The following is a 19790-nucleotide window of genomic DNA, read 5'->3' as shown; positions in this document are numbered from 1 at the left end:
TGGAAATGTAAACTAATGCAACCAGTTTGGAAAAAAGTTTGGCAGTTACTCAGAAAAGGAAACATAACATTACCATTTGACCCAGCAATTTCACTTGTAACCATATATCCAAGAAAAATGAAAACATGTGACAAGCCAAAAACTTAAATATGAATGAATATAGCAGTATTCATAATAAACAAAACATAAAAATAAAAATAACCAAGCCCTGGCTGGCGTAGGTCAGTGGATTGAGCACGGGCCTGCGAACCAGACGATCGCAGTTCGATTCCCAGTCAGGGCACATGCCTGGGTTGCAGGCCAGTTCCCAGCAGGGGACTCACGGGAGGCAACCATACATTGATGTTCCTCTCCCTCTCTCCTTCCCCTCTAAAGATAAATAAATAAATAAATAATCTTTAAAAAAAAGAAATAAAAATAACCATAAACTGATAACTGGATAAACAAAATGTGGTATATACATAGAAAAAAATATTACTTAGCCGTAAGAAAAAAATATTGATACACACAACAACATAGGTGAACTTTGAAAACATTACCCTATTTTGCCATTTATAATGTTCACTTTTTTGCCCAGATTTCTTGACAGAAAAATAATGATGCACATTATACATGGGTAATACTAATTCCATATTTCTATAAATGTTTTTCATTCTTCTACTTATGTTTATGCATTAAAAGTACAACTCAAAAAGCAATAACAATATCTATATATTCAAAAACAAATGCTAAAATTCATTGATAATACAAAAAAGTATTTAAATATAAATAAATAATTGAATTAAAAATTTAATTCAAATTATTTCCTGAAAGTTTGGGCCAAATTATTTGATTCCCTCACTTTCTCCCTTCCCCTCTCCCTAAAAGCAATGGAAAAATGCCCTCAGATAAGAATAAAAATTAAAACTGAAGAAATAAAGCACCTTCCTGACCCCCCCCAAAAAACTAAAGAAGTTTGTTACCATCAAACTAGAATTACAAGAAATGTTAAAGGTTGAAAAAGAATAGGAAAAGAGAAGGGGGAAAGCTGGAGGAAGAGCAAAGTAGAAAAGAAAGGAGGGAGGAGGAGGAGGCAGGAGGAGGAGGAAGGAAGAAGAGGAAGATAAGAGAAGAAACAACAACAAAGGAATATAGTTAAAAGAATAAAATGGCAATAAATACATACCTATCAATTAATCGCTTTACATATAAATGGCTAAAATGCTCCAATCAAAAGACAGGGTAGCTGAATGGATAAGAAAATAAGACCTATATTGCCCTGGCTGGTGTAGCTGATGTAGCTGATGTAGCTGGTGTAGCTGGTGTAGTGGATTGAGCTCAGGTCTGCGAAACCACGCGATCACAGTTTGATTCCCAGTCAGGGCACATGCCTGGGTTACAGAACAGTTCTCAGCAGGGGATTCACGAGAGGCAACCATACATTGATATTTCTCTCCTTCTCTACTTCCCTTCCTCTCTAAAGATAAATAAATAAAATCTTAAAAAAAAATTAAAATGCGAGATCTTAAAAAAAGAAACTTGCTGCCCTGGCTGGTGTAGCTCAGTGGATTGAGCGCAGGACTGGGAACCAGAGGATCACCGTTCGATTCCCAGTCAGGGCACATGCCTGGGTTGCAGGCCAGTTCCCAGCAGGGGACACATGAGAGGCAACCATACATTGATATTTCTCTCCCTCTCTCCTTCCCTTCCCCTCTAAAAATAAATAAATAAATAAAATCTTTAAAAAAAAAAAAAAGAAACTTGCAGAAAGAAAAAGAAAATAAGACCTATATATACATACCATCTCCAAGAGATTCACCTCAGAACAAAATACACAAACAGACTGAGGGATGGGAAAAGATTTCATGTAAGTGGAAAGGGAGAAAAAGCTAGGATAGCAATACATATATCTGACAATATAGACTCTATTTTTATATATATTTTATTGATTATGCCATTACAGTTGTCCTATTCCCCCCCTTCATTCCCCTCCACCCTGCACATCCCCTCCCCCACCATTCCCCACCTTTAGTTTATGTCCACGTGTCTCAAGTTCTTTAGATTCTGTATTTCCCCTACTATTCTTGCCCTCCCCCCTATCTATTTTTTACCTACCGTCTATGCTACTTATTTTCTGTATCTTCTCCCCCCCCCCCCCTCCCACTCCCCTGTTGCTAACCCTCCATGTCTTCTTCATTTCTATGGTTCCACTCCTGATCTAGCTGTCCTCTTGGTTTGCTTTTGTTTTAGGTGTGGTTGTTAATAACTGTGAGTTTGCTGTCCTTTCACTGTTCATATTTTTCATCTTCTTTTTCTTAGATAAGTCCCTTTAACATTTCATATAATAAGGGCTTGTTAATGATGAACTCCTTGAATTTGACCTTATCTGAGAAGCACTTTATCTGCCCTTCCATTCTAAATGACAGCTTTGCTGGATAGAGCAGTTTTGGATGTAGGTCTTTGGATTTCATGACTTGGAATACTTCTTTCCAGCCCCTTCTTGCCTGTAAGGTCTCTTTTGAGAAATCAGTTGACAGTCTGATAGGCACTCCTTTGTAGGTGACTGTCCCCTTATCTCTTGCTGCTTCTAGGATTCTCTAGAAGGATTCTAAAGGATTCTCTCCTTCATTTTAATCTTGGGCAATGTAATGATGATGTGCCTTGGTGTGTTCCTTCTTGGGTCCAACTTCTTTGAGACTCTCTGAGCTTCCTGGATTTCCTAGAAGTCTATTTCCTTTGCCAGACTGGGGAAGTTCTCCTTTATTATTTGTTCAAATAAGTTTTCCACTTGTGGCTGTTTCTTTTCCCCTTCTGGTACCCCTATAATTTGGACGTTGGAATGTTTAAAGATGTCCTGGAGGTTCCTAAGCCTCTCCTTATTTTTTTGAATTTTTGTTTCTTCATTCTTTTCTGTTTGGTCATTTTTTTCCTTCTGGTCCACTCCCTTGATGTGAGTCCCCGTTTCCTTTCCATCACTATTGGTTTCCTGTGCATTTTCCTTCATTTCAATCAGTTTAGCCTTCATTTGTTCCTCTAATTTGTGACTAAAATCATCCAGTTCTGTGAGCATCCTGATCACCAGTGTTTTGAACTGTACATCTGATAGGTTAGCTATTTCTTGGTCGCTTAGAGTTATTGGCTCTGGGGCTTTGAGTTCTTCTTGAGACATAATGTTTTGGTCTGTTCGCACCAGTTACGTATGAGGGGTGGAGCCCTCGGTGTTCACCAGGGCAGGGCGACCCAGTTGCTGGGTTGTGATGCTGTATGTGGGCGGGGGGTGGGGTCAAGAGGGGTAATGGCAGTCCCCTCTGCTGCTTCTCACAAGCCGCTGGGGCCTGGGCAGTCTGTCACACTGCTCACTCCTTCGCCTGTTTTATCTGTGTGTGAATGTGCGACTGCAGTCAGCCTGCCACCTTTCGCCCTCACTGGGCCCGCCCATTGCCACCCCATGCCTGGGATCTGCCAACCACCATCTGTGCGCCTGGATCGGTCTGGCCAAGTTTTACTGCGCAACCCCACTCCGCCAGCCACTGGCTCCGCCCCTCTTACTAGTCTGGCTGAATGGTTCGTTTTTGTCAGACTTCCATACAGTTCAGTTTTCTGTGTTTTGGTTGCATTTTTGTTACTAAAACTTTGTTGTCTTTAAATTGGGTTATGTGAGGAGACACAGTGTTTCCATCTATGCCTCCATCTTGGCTGGAAGTCTGACAAAATAGACTTTAAAACAGAGCCTATAATAAGAGATAAAGGGAACGATCCAACAACAGGCTATAACCCTTATAAACATTTATGGACCCAACATAGGAGAACCTAAATATGTAAATCAAATCTTGAAGGAAACACAAGGAGAGACTGACAGTAGTATAGTCACAGTAGGAGATTTTAACAGCCCACTGACCTCAATTGACAGATCTTCCAGACAGAAAATCAGCAAGGAAACAGCAGCCTTAAATGACACACTAAATCTGATGTTCTAATTGATACCTTCAGAGCATTTCATCCTAGAATAGCAGAATATACATTCTTTTCAAGTTTACATGGAACATATTCTAGGACAGAATATATGTCAGGACACAAAATAAGCTTCCATAAATGTAAGAAGATTAAAATCATATCAACTATCTCCTCTGGCCATAAGGGTTTGAAACTAGAAATCAATCAAATCAAAGAAAAAACTATAAAAAAACACAAAGAAATAGAGAATAATATGTTACTAAACAATAAATGGGTTCACGAGATAAAGGAAGATACCAAATCATTCCTTGAAACAAATGAAAATGAGAACACAGCAACCCAAAAACTATGGAACACAGAGAAAGCAGTCCTAAGAGAGAAATTCATAACATTATAGGCCTACCTCAGGAAACAAGAAAAATCTCAAATAATGTAACTTTACACTTCATGGAACTAGGAAAAGAACAACAAATGAAGCCCAAAGTAAATAGAAGAAAAAATCACAATGATCAGAGAAGAAGTGAACAAAACAGAGTCTAAAAAAAACACAAAAAAACAATAAATCAATGAAACCAAATGGTGGTTCTTTGAAAAGATAAACAAGGTTGACAAACCTTTAACCAGACTCATCAGAAAAGAAGAGAGAGGACCCAAATGATTAAAATCAGAAATGGAAAAGAAGTAGCAGCTGACACTATAGAAATACAAAGGATTGTGAGAAAATATTACAAACATCTGTATGCCAACAAAGGGGACAATCTGAATGAAAATTGATGAATTCCTAGAAACATACAATCTTCCAAAACCAAATGAGAGAGAATCAGAGTATCTGGACAGAAAGATTACAACTAGTGAAACTGAAGCAGTAGTTAAAGAATTCTCAACACACAAAAGCCTGGACCAGGTGGCTCACAGGAGATTTTTACCAAACATTCAAAGAAGAACTAACACCTATGCTTCTCAAAGTATTCCAGAAAATTCAAGAGAGAGAAAACTCACAAGCTCATTTTATGAGGCCAGCATTATCCTAGTTCCAAAACCAGATAAAAGCACTACAAAGAAAGAAAATTATAGGATAAGATCCTTCATTAACATATATGCTAAATGAAATATTGGCAAATATTAGCAAATATATTAGCAAAAATATTAGCAAACGGGATCCAGCAATACATAATAAGATCATACACCATGATCAAGTGGAATTTATTCCAGAGATGCATAGTGAGTACAATATCCACAAATCAATAAATGTGATACAGAGCAGAAACAAAATGAAGGATAAAAATCACATAAGAATATCCACAGATGCAGAAAAACATTTGAAACAATCCAGCACCTATTTATGGCAGAAACTCTTAGAAAATTGGGAATAGTGGGAATAGACCTCAACATAAAAAAGGTCATATATGACAAACCCATAGTTAATATCATACTCATTGGGTAAAAACCACAAACAGTTCCCTTAAGATCAGGAACAAGACAAGGATGTTCACTTTCAACACACTTATTGAACATAGTACTAGAAGTCCTAGCCACAGCAATTAAACAAAAAAACAAAATAAAAAGCTCACATTGGAATGGAAGAAGTAAAACTGTCACAATTTGAAGATGACATGACACTGTATATAGAGAACCCTAAAGATTCCACTGAAAAACTACTAGAACTGACAAATAAATTCAGTAAAGTAACAGGACAGAAAATAAATATCAAAAAAAATTGTTGCATTTTTATACAGCAATATTGAAGTATCAGAAAGGGAAACTAAGAAAATAATTCAATTTATTATTGCATCAAAAAATTAAATATCTACAAATAAATTTAACCAATGATGTAACAGACCTGTATTCAGAAAACTGTAAGACACTGAAGCAAGAAGCTGAAGAAGATACAAATAAGTTAAGCATATACCGTGTTCATGGATTGGAATAATTAACATCATTGAAATGTCCACACTATCCAAAGCAATCTATAGACACAATGCATTTCTATCAAGATACCAATGGCATATTTCACAGAACTTGAACAAATAATTCAAAAATTTACTTAGAACCACAAAATTTCCAAACAGCCACAGTAATCTTGAGAAAGAAAAACACAGCTGAAGGAATCACACTACCTAATATCAAACTTTACCAGGACATAGTAATCAAAACAGTATAGTACTGGCATAAACACAGACATATAAATCAATGGAACAGAATACAGAGCCCAGAAATGAACCTTTATGATCAATTAATATTTGACAAAGGAGGCAAGAACATACAATGGGGTAATGATAGCCTATTCAATAAATGGTGCTGGGATAATTGGACAGATAGATGCAAAAAAATTGAAATTCGACCACCTTCCTGCACCATGCACAAGAACAAACTGAAAGTGGATTAATGTAAGATTTAATGCAAGACTTGGAACCATTAAAATCCTAAAAGAAAACAAAGGCAGTAAAATCTCAGACATTTCTAGTAGCAATATTTTTTTCTGATATATCTCCTCAGGAAATGGAAACAAAAGCAAAAATAAACAAATGGGGCTACATCAAACTAAAAAGTTTTCCACAGCAAAGGAAACTATCAACAAAATGAAAAGATAATCCACCAAATGAAAGAAAATATTTTCCAGTGATAGATCTGGTAAGGGATTAATACCCAAAATTCATAAAGAACTTAGATAACTCAACACCAAAAAATAACCAATTAAAAAGAACCAGAAGACCTAAATAAACACTCCTCCAAAGAGAACATACACATGGCCAATAGAAATGAAAAGTTACTCAATGTCTCTAATCATCAGAGAAATGCAAATTAAAACCACAATGTCATTCACCTCACACCTGTCAGATGGCTATCATCAGTAAATCAACAAACAAGTGTTGGCGAGGATGTGGAGAAAAGGGAACCTTCAGGCATTGTTGGTGAAAATGTAAACTGGTGCAGCCACTGGGTAAAGAGTATAGAATTGAAAATGGAACTGCCTCATGATCCAGCTTTTCCACTTCTGGGAATGTATCCAAAGAAACTCAAAACACTATTTACTACAACCAAGATCTGAATTCAGCCCAAGTGTCCATCAGTAGGTGAGTGGATAAAAAAAAAGTGCTGGTATATTTGCACAACTAATTAACAAAATAAACTAACAAAACAAAATAGAAAGAGACTCATATAGAGAAAATAGACTGACAGCTGTCAAAGGGAAATGCAAATTTTCCCCAAAGAGAAAATTTCCTTTTTTTTCATTTGTTAGGGACTTGCAGGGCTGGGTAAAAACACTGAAGGGATTAAGAATAAAAACCCTTTTAAGCACAGACAGCAGTATGGTGATTACATGAGAGAAGGGGGTAGGTCAGGAGGTAGAAATAGTGATGGAAGGAAATTTGACCTGGGGTAGTGAACACACAATACAATACACAGATGATGTACTGTACAACTGTATAGTTAAAACCTATATAATTTTACTAACCAATGTCACTGAGTAAATTCAGTAAAAAAGTAAAATGATAAAATTACATTTTTATAAAAAGATTTCTAAGAACACAAAATGTAATTACCATAAAACAAAACATATCAATGAATTTGACTGTATCAAAGTTTAAAACTTTTGTTCCCAAAAGACACTGCCTTGGCTGTTGTGGCTCAGTGGATTGAGTGCCAGCCAATTTAAAACTTTTGTTCCCAAAAGACACTGCCTTGGCTGTTGTGGCTCAGTGGATTGAGTGCCAGCCAAAAGGTCGCCAGTTCATTCCCAGTCAGGGCACATGCCCGGGTGGCAGGCCAGGTCCCCAGTTGGGGGCATGCAAAAGGCAACTAACTGATCAATGTATCTCTCACACACTGATGTTCCTCTACCTCTCTTTCTTCCTCCCTTGCCCTCTCTCTAAAAATAAATAAATAAAATCTTGTTTAAAAAAATAAACGGACAGGCATGACTCAGGGAGAAAATATTTGCTACATATGTGTTTGTGTGTGACTGTGCATAAAATCTGACAAATAATTTGTATTCAGAATATTTAAAAAACCACAAACCAGCAACAAAAAGGAAAAACCCAATCAAATTATAGGAAAAAGACTTGAACTCTCAGTTCAAAAGAAAAGATAAGCAAATGGCTTACAATCACATCATTGCCATCAAAGAGCTACATATTAAAACCACAATGAAATATAACTATACATCCACCAGGATGTGAAAATCAAAAATGCCACATATTGTAAAGAAGGTAGAGTAACTAGAACACTAATAACACCACTGGTGGAAATTTCAATGTGTTTAGTTTTCCATTTTGGGAAAGTTTGGTGATTTCTAAAGTTAAACATATATCTATCTTAGGACACAGCTATTCCATACCTAGGTATTTACCCAACTCTACATAAAGGCTTATACGAACATGTTCATAGCAGCTTTATTTATAATAACCAAAAACCAGAAACCACCCAAAGTCCATCAACAGGAGAATTGTTGCTATTTCTACACAATGGAATATTACTCAACAATGAGTATGAAGAAACTGTTGATACAACAAAATGGGTGAATCTAAAAATTATATTGAATAGTAATCAGGTACCAGTAATCAGACATGAGTAGTATTTACTGTATGATTCATGTATATAAAGTTCTAGAATAGGCAAAATGAATCTCTACTGAGAGAAGTAAAGAAATGATTACCTGGGTGGGAGGGAGAGTAGGATAGATTAAAAAGAGGCAAGAGAATTTTTCTGGGGAGAGGAACATGTTTTATATGTCAATCTGAGTGGTATCTACACAAATGTTTTTCAAAATTCAGTGAGCCTAAAATCCGTGATTTTATTATATATAAATTATATTTTGGCATTTGTTTTTATTTAAGTGAACAGACTGGGGAAATATGTGTCCCTTAGACTATGGAAGGCCAATCTTTCCATATGTATTCTAGTACCCATGCGTTCTTGCACACTCAAGGAAATGACCTCGTCCCTCTCTGTCCAACATCACCTATTTCTTCACTTTCTATTGGACCATTCTTTTCAGCATACAAATATGTTGAAATTTCTTCCCCTCTCAGGTTGACATATACCTCCACTGACAACTATCTCTGCTCCCATTCAATAAAATACTTCTAAAAGACTGTCTAGCTTTGGCAAGGTAGCTCAGTCAGTTGGAGCCTTGTCCTGATACTCCAGTCAGGGCACAAACAAGAATCAACCAATGAATGCATCAATAAGTGGAACAACACATCAGTGTTTTTCTCTCTCTCTCTCTCTGCAATCAATAAACTTTAAAAAATATATATTACCTATGCTCTGTTAAATAGCAAGTTCCCCTTAACTAAAATTATTCATTTTTTAAATTCAACTTTCGGGAGCACATGTGTGGCATAATAATGACTAACACATAGTGATTTGCAGCTAATAAAACATTTTTATGTGTTATCAACTTTAAATCTTCAAAATAGCTCTATAGGGTAGGTACTGCTATTATCTCTGTTTAACAGAAACAAGAGGTTCAGAAAGGTTTCATAACCTGCCAACAGTCAGAAACCAAGTAAATGATTCCTAACTTCAAAGCATGCACTTTCTTATTCAACATACTACACTGAGATGCTCAAAACTCTCTTAATACAATAAAAATGTCTAACCAATGAAAAATATCCAAAATCTATCATCTAAGAGGGACAACCCTAAAAAATGGAATTTATTTCTAAAAAATTATGTATTCTTACATACATATTTAAATTTCAGTCACCTTCAAAATACTCTCCAATTGATACATCTATCAACATGTTTTTTCCACTGCTGAACACAGTTTTTGAACTTGTTGATTTTGATGCCTTTTAGTGCTTCTGCCCATTTTTGTTTTACCTATTCCCCATCAGCAAGCATTTCCCCTTCAGGAGTTTTTTTCATCAGGGAAACAAAGAAAAATGTCGGTCAGGGAGAGATCAAGTGAATAGGGAGGGTAGGGAACAGGGTTCTTGCCATTTTTAGTCAAAAACTGAACACTCAGCAAGGTGCGCCCTAAATCACCCATCATGAAATGGGCAAATGCGTTGAGTCTTCAAAAAATTCACTAAAGCTGAACACAACCTGTCACCACAAAGACGGCCAGTACACTGTAACAGATGGGTTCCTACAACACCCACCTAGTGGGGGAAGCCTGTGCTACAAGGGGCCGCCCTCCAGGAGATAATTCAGGTTTTTTAGGCAGTCCTCCTTTGTGTATGCCCTGACTACTGTGGATCAGTGGGTTAGGTGTCGTCCCACAAACTGAAGGGTTGACAGTTCAATTCCCAGTCAGGACACACTGCTAGGGTGTGGGCCAAGTCCACAGTTGGGTGTGTGCAAGAGGCAACCCATCAGTGTTTCTTTCCCATATCATTCTCTCCCTCTCTCTCTCCTTCTCCTCCCCCTTCTCTAAAACTAAGTAAATAAAACCTTTTTTAAAAATATATTCTATTGTTTATGCCATTACAGTTGTACCATTCCCCCCTTCACTCCCCTCTACCCTGCACACCCCTCCCCCACCATTCCCCACCTTTCATTTATGTCCATGTGTCACAAGTTCTTTAGATTCTGTATTTCCCATAGTATTCCTGCCCTCCCGCCCCCATCTATTTTCTACCTACCATCAATGCTACTTATTCTCTGCACCTTCTCCCCCCTTCTCCTCCACCCACTCCCCTGTTGCTAACCCTCCATGTGATCTCCATTTCTATGGTTCCACTCCTGATCTAGCTGTCCTCTTAGTTTGCTTTTGTTTTAGGTGTGGCTGTTAATAACTGTGACTTTGCTGTCCTTTCACTGTTCATATTCTTTATCTTCTTTTTCTTAGATAAGTCCCTTTAACATTTCAGATAATAAGGGCTTGGTGATGAGGAACTCCTTGAATTTGATCTTATCTGAGAAGCACTTTATCTGCCCTTCCATTCTAAATGAAAGCTTTGCTGGATAGAGCAGTCTTGGATATAGGTCTTTGGGTTTCATGACTTGGAATACTTCCTTCCAGCTCCTTCTTGCCTGTAAGGTCTCTTGTGAGAAATCAGCTGACAGTCTGATGGGTACTCCTTTGTAGGTAACTGTCCCCTTATCTCTTGCTGCTTCTAGAATTCTCTCCTTCATTTTAATCTTGGCTAATATAATTATGATGTGCCTTGGTGTGTTCCTTCTTGGGTCCAACTTCTTTGAGACTCCCTGAGCTTCCTGGATTTCCTAGAAGTCTATTGCCTTTGCCAGATTGGGGAAGTTCTCCTTTATTATTTGTTCAAATAAGTTTTCCAGTTGTGGCTGTTCCTCTTCCCCTTCTGGTACCCCTATAATTCAGATGTTGGAACATTTAAAGATGTCCTGGAGGTTCCTAAGCCTCTCCTCATTTTTTTGAATTCTTGTTTCTTCATTCTTTTCTCTTTGGTTGTTTCTTTCTTCCCTCTGGTCCATTCCATTGATTTGAGTCCCAGTTTCCTTTCCATCACTATTGGTTTCCTGTGCATTTCCCTTCATTTCAATCAGTTTAGCCTTCATGTTCCTCTAATTTGTGGCTAAAATCAACCAATTCTGTGAGCATCCTGATCACCAGTGTTTTGAACTGTACATCTGCAAGGTTGGCTATTTCTCAGTCACTTAGAATTATAGGCTCTGGGGCTTTGACCTGTTCTTGAGTCATAATGTTTGGTCTGTTCACACCTGTTATATATCAGGGACAGAGCCTTAGGTGTTCACCAGGGCTGGGAGACCCAGTTGCTGGGTTGTGATGCTGTATGTGGGGACGGGGTCCAAGAAGGGCAATGGCGGTCCCCTCTGTGGCTTCCCATAAGCAAAATGGGCCCCTCTGGTGCTGGTTCCCGGGTGTGTGGGCCCATGTACTCCCCAGGACCCTGTGGGTCTCCCCAACAAACTCTCTGGGCCTGGGAGCCTCTCCTGGCCCCTCAACCCCGAGAAAGTCTTTCCAGTTGGTGCTTTCAGGCTCTAACTCCTGTCACTGGGGCCCTAGCCTGAGCAGTCTGTCTCACTGTTCGCTCCTTCGCTTGGTTTATCTGCACTCGAATGTGTGACTGCAGTCAGCCAGCCGCCCTGCGCCCTCACTGGGTCCGCCCGTCACCACCCCATGCCTGGGATCCACCAACCACCTCCGCCTCCACTCCTGGGTCGACTGGACCCAACAATCTTTCCAGCCTGACCCCACTCCACCACTTACTCCACGCCTCTTACCAGTCTGGCTGAGTGGTTCGTTGTTGTCAGACTTCCACACAGTTCAATTTTCACTGTTTGGCTGCGTTTTTTGTTACTAAAACTTTGCTGTCTTTGAATTTAGTTGTGGGAGGGAGCACAGTGTTTCCACCTATGCCTCCATCTTGGCCGGAAGTACCCTAAATAAAACCTTTTTGAAACTCTATCATATGTATATAATTATCTTATAGTCCTATTTCAAATAACATTTCAACAACCAACATTTACTACAACAAAATTATTATAGTGTATAAGTGTGTGATCAGATAATTTATTATCCAAACAGAACACTTTGAGAGTAAGTGACTAGCTATTAATAATTATGCCAGGGTAACAGGTATGATCCAGGATTGTCCTGGGAAATTGGGATATATGGTATTCTACTTATAAATTAGCTTTGCTATTTGAAAATAAGAAGCCATATGTATGGTTTATTAAAGTATTGTTTTTTATGAACAAACATTTGCTCTGATTCCAAGTAACATGGTAGCCTTCACATTTAGGGAGGAAATTAAGGGCTAAAAGCTATCAGGAAAGACCCAATTCTGAATTTGGTGAGATACATTTGGATATTGGTGCTGCTAAAAATTTAACTTCAGTATATTAATAACTAATGACTGAACTGATAAGCTAAATGTTTATAACTTAGAGTTCTATTAACTAAGTGACTTATAGGAATGGGCCAAGGGAAAGAAAAATCATTTCTTTCTAGACCAATATCTGGTCTAGAACAAAGACCAGATATTGTGCAGTAATGTGACTTGTACTAGAAAAATATCTAAATGAATATGGCCACAAAAATAATGTTAAAGGGGAGAAAATTAAAGTGACATACTACTTCCAGTAAAAAATTAAAAACTCAAAAGAGAACATTTATTTAACATTTCAGCAGAATAAAAGTTACCTAACAGTCAATTATAATAATCAATGACTTCAGATAAATATTTCTAGTGTATGCCACTCCCAGTCCAAACACAGACTGATCAATGAGTCTGCCATTCACAGGAAGAGAAATAGTTTTCCATGAGGTATCAGACATAAAGTTATAAGCCTCTATGGGGTATTCAGAAACCATCATTAATGGTTTAAATTGTTCACTACCTAGGAGGGTATTATGGTATTTTTTAAACACAAATTTAAGTCAAATAAGTATAAAGAGGTAAAGAGACACGATTGTTAAGCAATGTTACAGGAAAGGGTTAACATTCAGTCTAGACAATCATTTAGGTTCTGTTTTATCTATGACAGTTGTGCTTAATGTAGCAATACTGTGGCTGAAAAGATTTGGAGTTAGAAAACTTTGTATGCTTTTTGAACAAAGATGACCTATTTATAAATATGAGCATTAACAGCTGACAACATTGCACAGTTCTGTAAGAGGATTCCTTAGTTCTTCAAAATACAGCATTTCATAAAAATAAAACAATTTCATTTTACTTTAAAAGTTCATTTGCCTCACTAGAAAGTCCCATACAGAAAAGTCTGTACAGTAATATGAAATTTACAATTCTTATAAAAGATACAAGTCCTGAAATGAGCTTGCATATCCTATCTAAGGGCTCTTAAAGAAACCAGCTCAACCAAGTAAGGCAGTTTCAATCTTAGCCAAATTTTAGTCTCCATTTGAATGTTCTCCATCTCGGTGGCTTGGCAGATCTTGTTGGATACACCTCAAAGTCTTGAGTGTTAGAAGAAAAATACCCCAAGACCCCACCCACAGCCCACATAAATTTTCCAGTGTAGGCCAACCCACAGAAATGGCTCCAAAATCATCATGTAGGAGGACACAGTCATGTCAGGTCCCAGAATAGTCTTTGACCAAACCTGACCTGTCTGGGCAGACGGAAGAATAGGGCTCCTCAGCTCTATAGAAAACACTCTTCCTATCTCCCTACCTCATTTTCCCAGTCTTCTCTGGCACAAACACAAGCTGTAAGCAATGCCCAAAACCAGACTCAGACACTGATGTTAGGGGAAAAAGGCAATGTTCACAGGGGTGTTTTGAAATAGTGTCGCTCAGTGAAAAGTACATAAAGTCGATGTCNAACCTGACCTGTCTGGGCAGACGGAAGAATAGGGCTCCTCAGCTCTGTAGAAAACACTATAGAGCTCTTCCTATCTCCTCCTGACCTGTCTGGGCAGACGGAAGAATAGGGCTCCTCAGCTCTATAGAAAACACTATAGAGCTCTTCCTATCTCCCTACCTCATTTTCCCAGTCTTCTCTGGCACAAACACAAGCTGTAAGCAATGCCCAAAACCAGACTCAGACACTGATGTTAGGGGAAAAAGGCAATGTTCACAGGGGTGTTTTGAAATAGTGTCGCTCAGTGAAAAGTACATAAAGTCGATGTCAGAACAGCTAAATTCTGTCTTAAGCTCTACCACTGCCTACCTAGGAAACACTACCTGTGGGCCTCAAAGGCCAGTACAAAGAGTAAAATGCTCACAAAGATTCTCTTCCAGTCTTCTCATTCTATGTTTGTCTACCCTGGGGGGCCAATTAAAAATAACAAAAGCATCAATTTACCAAATATGTTCTGTCACTTCCCAAATTAAGACCAGTTGGAGTCTGATATACATAACACAGGATGAAAGTTGTTATTCAAGGTTAAATGGTTTCAGAGGCTATAAATTGAGACTCTTCATCAGTAATGATGGAGTAGAGTAGAATACAAATAATAAAAGTTTTAAAAAAGAAAGTATCTCCAGCCAAATTCACTCAAAGATCTTTAAAAAACATTCCTTTCATTTAAATCTTATTTAGGAATTCCTAACAGTTTAATGCTACACTGGAAAGGGTATTGAAACAAGTGTCTAGAGATTTGGGTTTAGTTAAAGGTATGCAACTATTTTATGTAAATGTCTATAAATCACACTATCTCCTGGCTTCAGCTTCTTCAACTATAAAATGAGAGAATTAGATAAGCTTCCTTCCGGTCTAAAATCTAAGATTTAGATTTTAAATGGCACCATTCTCTAGGGGCTCAAATTGCTTTTAACAAGAAGAGAATGCTACATTTATAAAATGCCTTAGAATTTAAAAGCACTTTCATACCTCCTCAACAACACTGTAGGATACATATTAATACTAGCATCACCATCACTGATTATATCATTAAACAAGTGTCCAGAGAGAAAAAAAGAGAGAAAAAACAATCTGTAATTCCGGGAAAGACTCTCAACCAGAACCCAGGTATGTTGAGCACTGGTCCTCACTGGTTTCCAATCATATATTCTGTCATATATTTAGCAGTAATTATTTTTAAGTGTGATATAAAAGAACATAAAACATGAAGTCAAATTCTGATAACTTGTGACCTAGTTCACTCTCTTTACCAGTTAATGCGGGTCAATAACCTACCTTTAGGGTTACTGTTAGACTGGGCACAAAATGGAAACATGCCTAACATGATTGTGAAAACTAAGGTATGACGTAATTGCTTTAAACTCAGTCCTCACTGGAAACCGGAGGTGATTTTCAACTCATTCAAAACTGTCACTACATACATAGTTGCTTCAACTTCAGTAGTCTCCCTGCCTACTCCTGACCTAAATCACCACGTCCCTACTCCTGACCTAAATCACCACGTCCCTCCTGACCTAAATCACCACGTCCCACCACTAAAGGAAAAAAAAGTTACTGCAGTTGTCTCGAGCAATACTTTATAATTTTTGTTCATCAAAGCAGCTCTTTCAGAAATTTTAAATAGTATGTTGTTTCTATAAAGGCATCATGCAGAGCACTAGATTATGAATATTTGATTTAATTCCTAACTCTGATACTAACTGATTTTTCACAAAGCATTCAACTTTTCTTGGTCTCAGTTTACTCAGGTGTAAAATGTTGCAGCTGGTTTGGATGACATTTAAAAATCTTTTTTCAAGCCATGGCACTATAGATCAAGAGTATAAGATGCAGCTCTGACTGGCATGAGCATCATCTTGCAAAGCAAAAAGTCACTGGTTCGATTTCCAGTCAAGGCGCATGCCTGGGTTGTGGGCCCAGTTCCCAGTTGGAGCACATGTGAGAGGCGAGTGATCAATGTCTCTCTCACACATCTATGTTTCTCTTCCTCTCTTTCTGCTTCCCTTCCCCGCCCTCTGAAAAAAAAAAATCTTTTAAAAACACTGTAAAGTGCAGACTAACATCTGAAAAAGCAGCATAAATGTACTTTATTAGAAGTTGCCTATCCTCCCATTGATAAGTTAAATAAAGCTGGTGTCAACCTTTCAGACAGTCTTTTGAACACAATAATCACTCAAGCCCATTAAAAGATGCACCTTGTTGCCACCTGCCAAGCAGTAGAAGCTTTAAATTTGGTGTTTCTCCACTGAAGAGTAACCAGTAAGACAAAGGTCAATTAAAATTGGGTCCACACAAGAACTGATTCTTAACAGAGAAAGTAACTAAGCCACAACCTAATTTGCAGCAGGTTCCAATAATGGAAGCAGACGTGGGAGTGGAAAGAGGAATTAACTTGGTTTGACAACACACTCCTAATCATCCTAAAATACTGTTAGCATTGAACGCTAGATGTATACGTCCCAGTATAATTTACTGTAAAACCTTTCCATGTGAGTCTCCATGTTTGAACACCTGAATTTCTCTTCTTCATAATGAAATTAAGTAGTCTTTGTCTGTTAGTACTGAACTATGCAATTTAAGAAAAAGAAACTGTATCCAGGTTCAGCACAGTTGAACCTTACCTTATCTTACCTGAGAATTAAGTTCTCAAGGCATCTCAAATATTGTGTAATCAAAATAATCACTGAGAAACTGTTAAATCATCAGGACTTAGGCTGCTGGAAGCTCAGACCAAAAAATTAACTTATTCTCTTCACTTTTGTGCTGGGGCCCCCCCCTTTCTCTGGGACGCTGAAGGCCAAGGTTTCCTTTAACAGAGGAAGGTTAGAACATTGAGTAAATAAGGCAATTTATCTCTTTTTGTAAATAGTTGCATTAGCATAAGTTAAACATTCAATCAACGATACAAGCAGAAATGGGGCAAGCCCATTATCCTATTGCCATTAACGAAAAACCTTCAGCCCTGGCTGGTGCGGCTCAGTGGGCTGAGAGTTGGCCTGTGAACCGAAGGGTTGGTGGTTCAATTCCCAAGTCAGGGCACATGCCTGGGTTGTGGGCCAGGCCTCCAGTAGGGGGCGCATAAGAGTTAACCACACATTGATGTTTCCCTCTCTTTCTCCCTCCCTTCCCCTCTGTCTAAAAATAAACAAATAAAATCTTTTGGAAAAAAAAACAAAAATCAAAGAAGAACCTTCAAAACTCTGGATGAGCAAACGAAGAGGGAGGATCTCCTGTTTGTTACTTTCATTATACACCTATTATTTGACAAAACTCCTTTCACCTTTGACTTGCACATAAGTAAGTAAACAGATGGTAAGAATCAATTCCACTAGTAAGCAAACATTTTAGGGACACACAATTTCGTAACTTTGAGGCAATCTAACTGCATCAGAGAAGGGCTAACTTTGCAGGTCTGCTCGCAGCCACCAATGAAGTTCTGTCAGAAGGTATGACATGCGGCATGGACACACACGGAGCACGTCACATTTCCTCAAAGGGAAGAGGTAGCTATGTTTTGTTTTATTTTTCCCTGAGAAATTCACTACACACACAAGCAAGCTTCAAACCTTGGAATCTGGGTAAGGGTCACCCCAGTGGTGCGGCTACTTACAGACTCCCCCATATGCCACAGACCCAAAAACTTCTGAGGAAAGCAGAAACGACCAAATGAAAAGTGCACAGAGAAGCTCCAGCATGAACGAGACCAGTGGCAGGGAGGCTCCGGACCACCGAAAATTGAAGAGGCGACAGTTCTCCGTCCGTCGGGAGGCTAACGCCCAGTAAGCGAGCAATTTTGGCTGTCGCCCTCTCTCAGTACCTGAGGGACGTCATGGCTTCACCTTCCTGACCCACGCAACAGCGCTGGCGTCCGATGCTCTGCGTCCGCTCGGGCAGCAGCAGCAGCAGGTACCACAGCAACTGCTTCTCTGCTCAGGCACTCAGCGACCGGGGCGCGTCCTCACACACCCCATGCACAGGAAGCCCACGCGCTGATTGGCGGAGCCCGCAGGGGGAGGACGCACCGCCCCTGGCCCGCAGCCGGAGAAGAGCCGCAGGCGCTGCGGGCTACCACGTGCTACCCGTGCGTCTGGTCCGGGTGAGCTGGCACTTGGGCTGGCAAACTGGCTAGCCGGCGTGGTGAACATCTTGAGCCCTGGTAGGAGCGTTCTCCCCACTCCCGGCTTACGCGGCAAGAGGTCCGGTGCCCGCCTCAAAAATGGCTACCCGACTGCCAATGGGTTTATCAGTCACATGGCCAAGGTCTACCTAGGCGAGCTTAGGTCGCTTCACCCCGACCGGAGACAGGGACACTATCGGGGCAATCTTCAGAGATGAGGTTTAACAGCCTGCAAAACCCTTCTGCAGAAGAAAAGCTGCAACCGTCTGGGAAACCTCAGACCGGGGAAAATCCAACGCCTGGCAACAGCAGCACCATAAACTAAATATGAGCTCGCAGCCTTTATCAATGACTAAGTCCAATGGTCCCCAAACGTTCTTGGTCTTCAGAAACACATAGAACAGCTTGTTTAATGTGTAAAGTTCCAGGGCTCACTGGAAACTTTGTGAATCAGAATCTAGAAGTGTGAGACTCAGACAATGGTATTTGTAGCGAATGTGCCCCGGGGATCCAGGTACATATCTAAAGTTTAAAAGCTCTTGTTCAAACAAGACTACTCAGACTATCCTACTTGTCAGACTTAACTGTCAGAGTACCTAACTTTTCTAAAAAAATGTGCAGCCCTCTGAAGCAAGCATCAATCTAATACCTTAAGGGGGAAAAGTTGGAAGGACCCTAACTCCTGGCCCTAATCTTACAATGTAGTGGGGTTAAAGGGTTAAGAAGCTAATTCTGAACCACTGATAAAAGACAAGTTAAATTAATTCCAACTGCTGGAAGAATGGGAGGTTTGGGGGTGGGGGCAAGGGGGGGAGTAAGAAAGTATCAGTAAATGCTTTATGACCCAAGTAGCTTTTTTTTATCCCCTCTTTATTCTCCAATAATATTTCTACTAACAGACTCCAATCTCCACTGGCCATACAGGATGGTGATCAACACCATAGGTCTAAAATCAGTTACATTATAAACACAACCCAAGATCATATATTGAAATGTGCTATATTGTGACGAAAAGAACTTAATTTTTAATTCTATTTAATTTTAATTAGTTTATATTTTAAAACCAATGTAAAATATTTTTCCATTAAACACAATTTGGTTTTATTGGACTACAACCAACCTTTTAACTACACATTTTCTCATCCAAACTGAGACAATGTAAATATAAAAGATGTACCATATTTTTCAAAACAATACAAAAATATATAAAAATGGCTCAATAATTTATACTGATTAGATGTTGGTAATATTTTGCTATATTGAGTTGAATAAAATATATTACTAAGAATAAAGTTTCTTTTTACTTTTTTAATATAACTACTAGAAAATTTAAAAATTATATGCAACTTACATTGTATTTCTACTGGACAGTGCTGTTCTACTGTGTAAGTTAGCCTTGCTTCTTTTTTGACCTATCATTTTTTCCCCATGACTGAAAAATTATGTTTACAAAGTGAGATTAG

The 19790-nt window shown here is 38.8% G+C and overlaps 1 protein-coding gene across 3 annotated transcripts in view; it reads right to left on the bottom strand.

Moving 5' to 3' along the window:
* The window catches only part of ADK (adenosine kinase), a 594334-nt gene that overhangs the window by 543330 nt on the left and 31214 nt on the right, over positions 1 to 19790 (bottom strand). The window contains exon 1 of one of the 3 annotated variants that reach the window (XM_037055968.1): positions 18028 to 18200. The exons of the other annotated variants lie outside the window; for them this stretch is intronic. Coding sequence (XP_036911863.1) covers positions 18028 to 18041 — 14 coding nt within the window. The 5' untranslated portion in view covers positions 18042 to 18200. Of the gene's footprint in view, positions 1 to 18027; positions 18201 to 19790 lie in introns of those variants that run through there. 3 annotated transcript variants of the gene reach the window in all.

The sequence above is a fragment of the Sturnira hondurensis genome, unplaced genomic scaffold, assembly GCF_014824575.4.
Source record: "Sturnira hondurensis isolate 20B ecotype Veracruz unplaced genomic scaffold, ASM1482457v3 Scaffold0008761, whole genome shotgun sequence".
NCBI classification, from domain to species: Eukaryota; Metazoa; Chordata; class Mammalia; order Chiroptera; family Phyllostomidae; genus Sturnira; species Sturnira hondurensis.
The sequence above is the reverse complement of the archived record's forward strand: the minus strand, read 5'-3'. Positions and strand labels throughout refer to the sequence as shown.